General features: G+C 47.8%; 1 protein-coding gene across 1 annotated transcript; it reads right to left on the bottom strand.

Annotated features, from left to right (window-relative positions):
- JCM6883_003157 (uncharacterized protein) lies at positions 1-531 on the bottom strand (the record flags this gene model as incomplete). Its single annotated transcript, XM_076635773.1, has 2 exons — positions 1-131; positions 205-531. Coding segments are annotated over 2 exons (458 nt in total), but the record flags the coding sequence as incomplete, so codon positions are not given.

Genomic DNA, 531 nt, shown 5'->3' with positions numbered 1-531 from the left:
TTCACCTTTCCAAGTTCTCGTCTTGACGACCTCCTTGATGGCGTCTCGTTTCCAAGCTGCATAAGGTTTAACCTTCCAAACGCTCTCCTCGACGATATCGATATATGAGAGATCCAAGTCGGTATCCTCGACTGCAAGAAGCGGCAGAAACGAGTGAGCGAACAATTTCGGGAAACAAACGGTTTCAGCGAAAATGAGACTTACAGCTTGTCGGTAGTTGAGCACAATAGCGAGGATCCATGTACTCGATCTGAACGCCTGTCGGAGTTACGTGATACGAGTGAGGGATAAGAGCTCCATGTTGGTGGGTTCGAAAACGAAGCGTGATAATCTCGGCTTTCAAGTTTCGAAGGTGAGAGACGCGGGACGAAGGCGTGAGCTTAGGAAGAATCGTTTCGTAGAATTTGTTGACGAGTTTGAGATCAGCGTCGAGGAGTGGTTGATTGACCTCGAATTTGTCGAAACCGTTCGAGTCCTTTTCTCCTTCGACTCGAGAAAAGTAAGGATGTCCGACGAACGATTCGAGGAATT

This window comes from Sporobolomyces salmoneus (assembly GCF_050403485.1).
Source record: "Sporobolomyces salmoneus JCM6883 DNA, S_salmoneus_JCM6883_v1_ctg256, whole genome shotgun sequence".
Lineage (NCBI taxonomy): Eukaryota > Fungi > Basidiomycota > Microbotryomycetes > Sporidiobolales > Sporidiobolaceae > Sporobolomyces > Sporobolomyces salmoneus.
The sequence above is the reverse complement of the archived record's forward strand: the minus strand, read 5'-3'. Positions and strand labels throughout refer to the sequence as shown.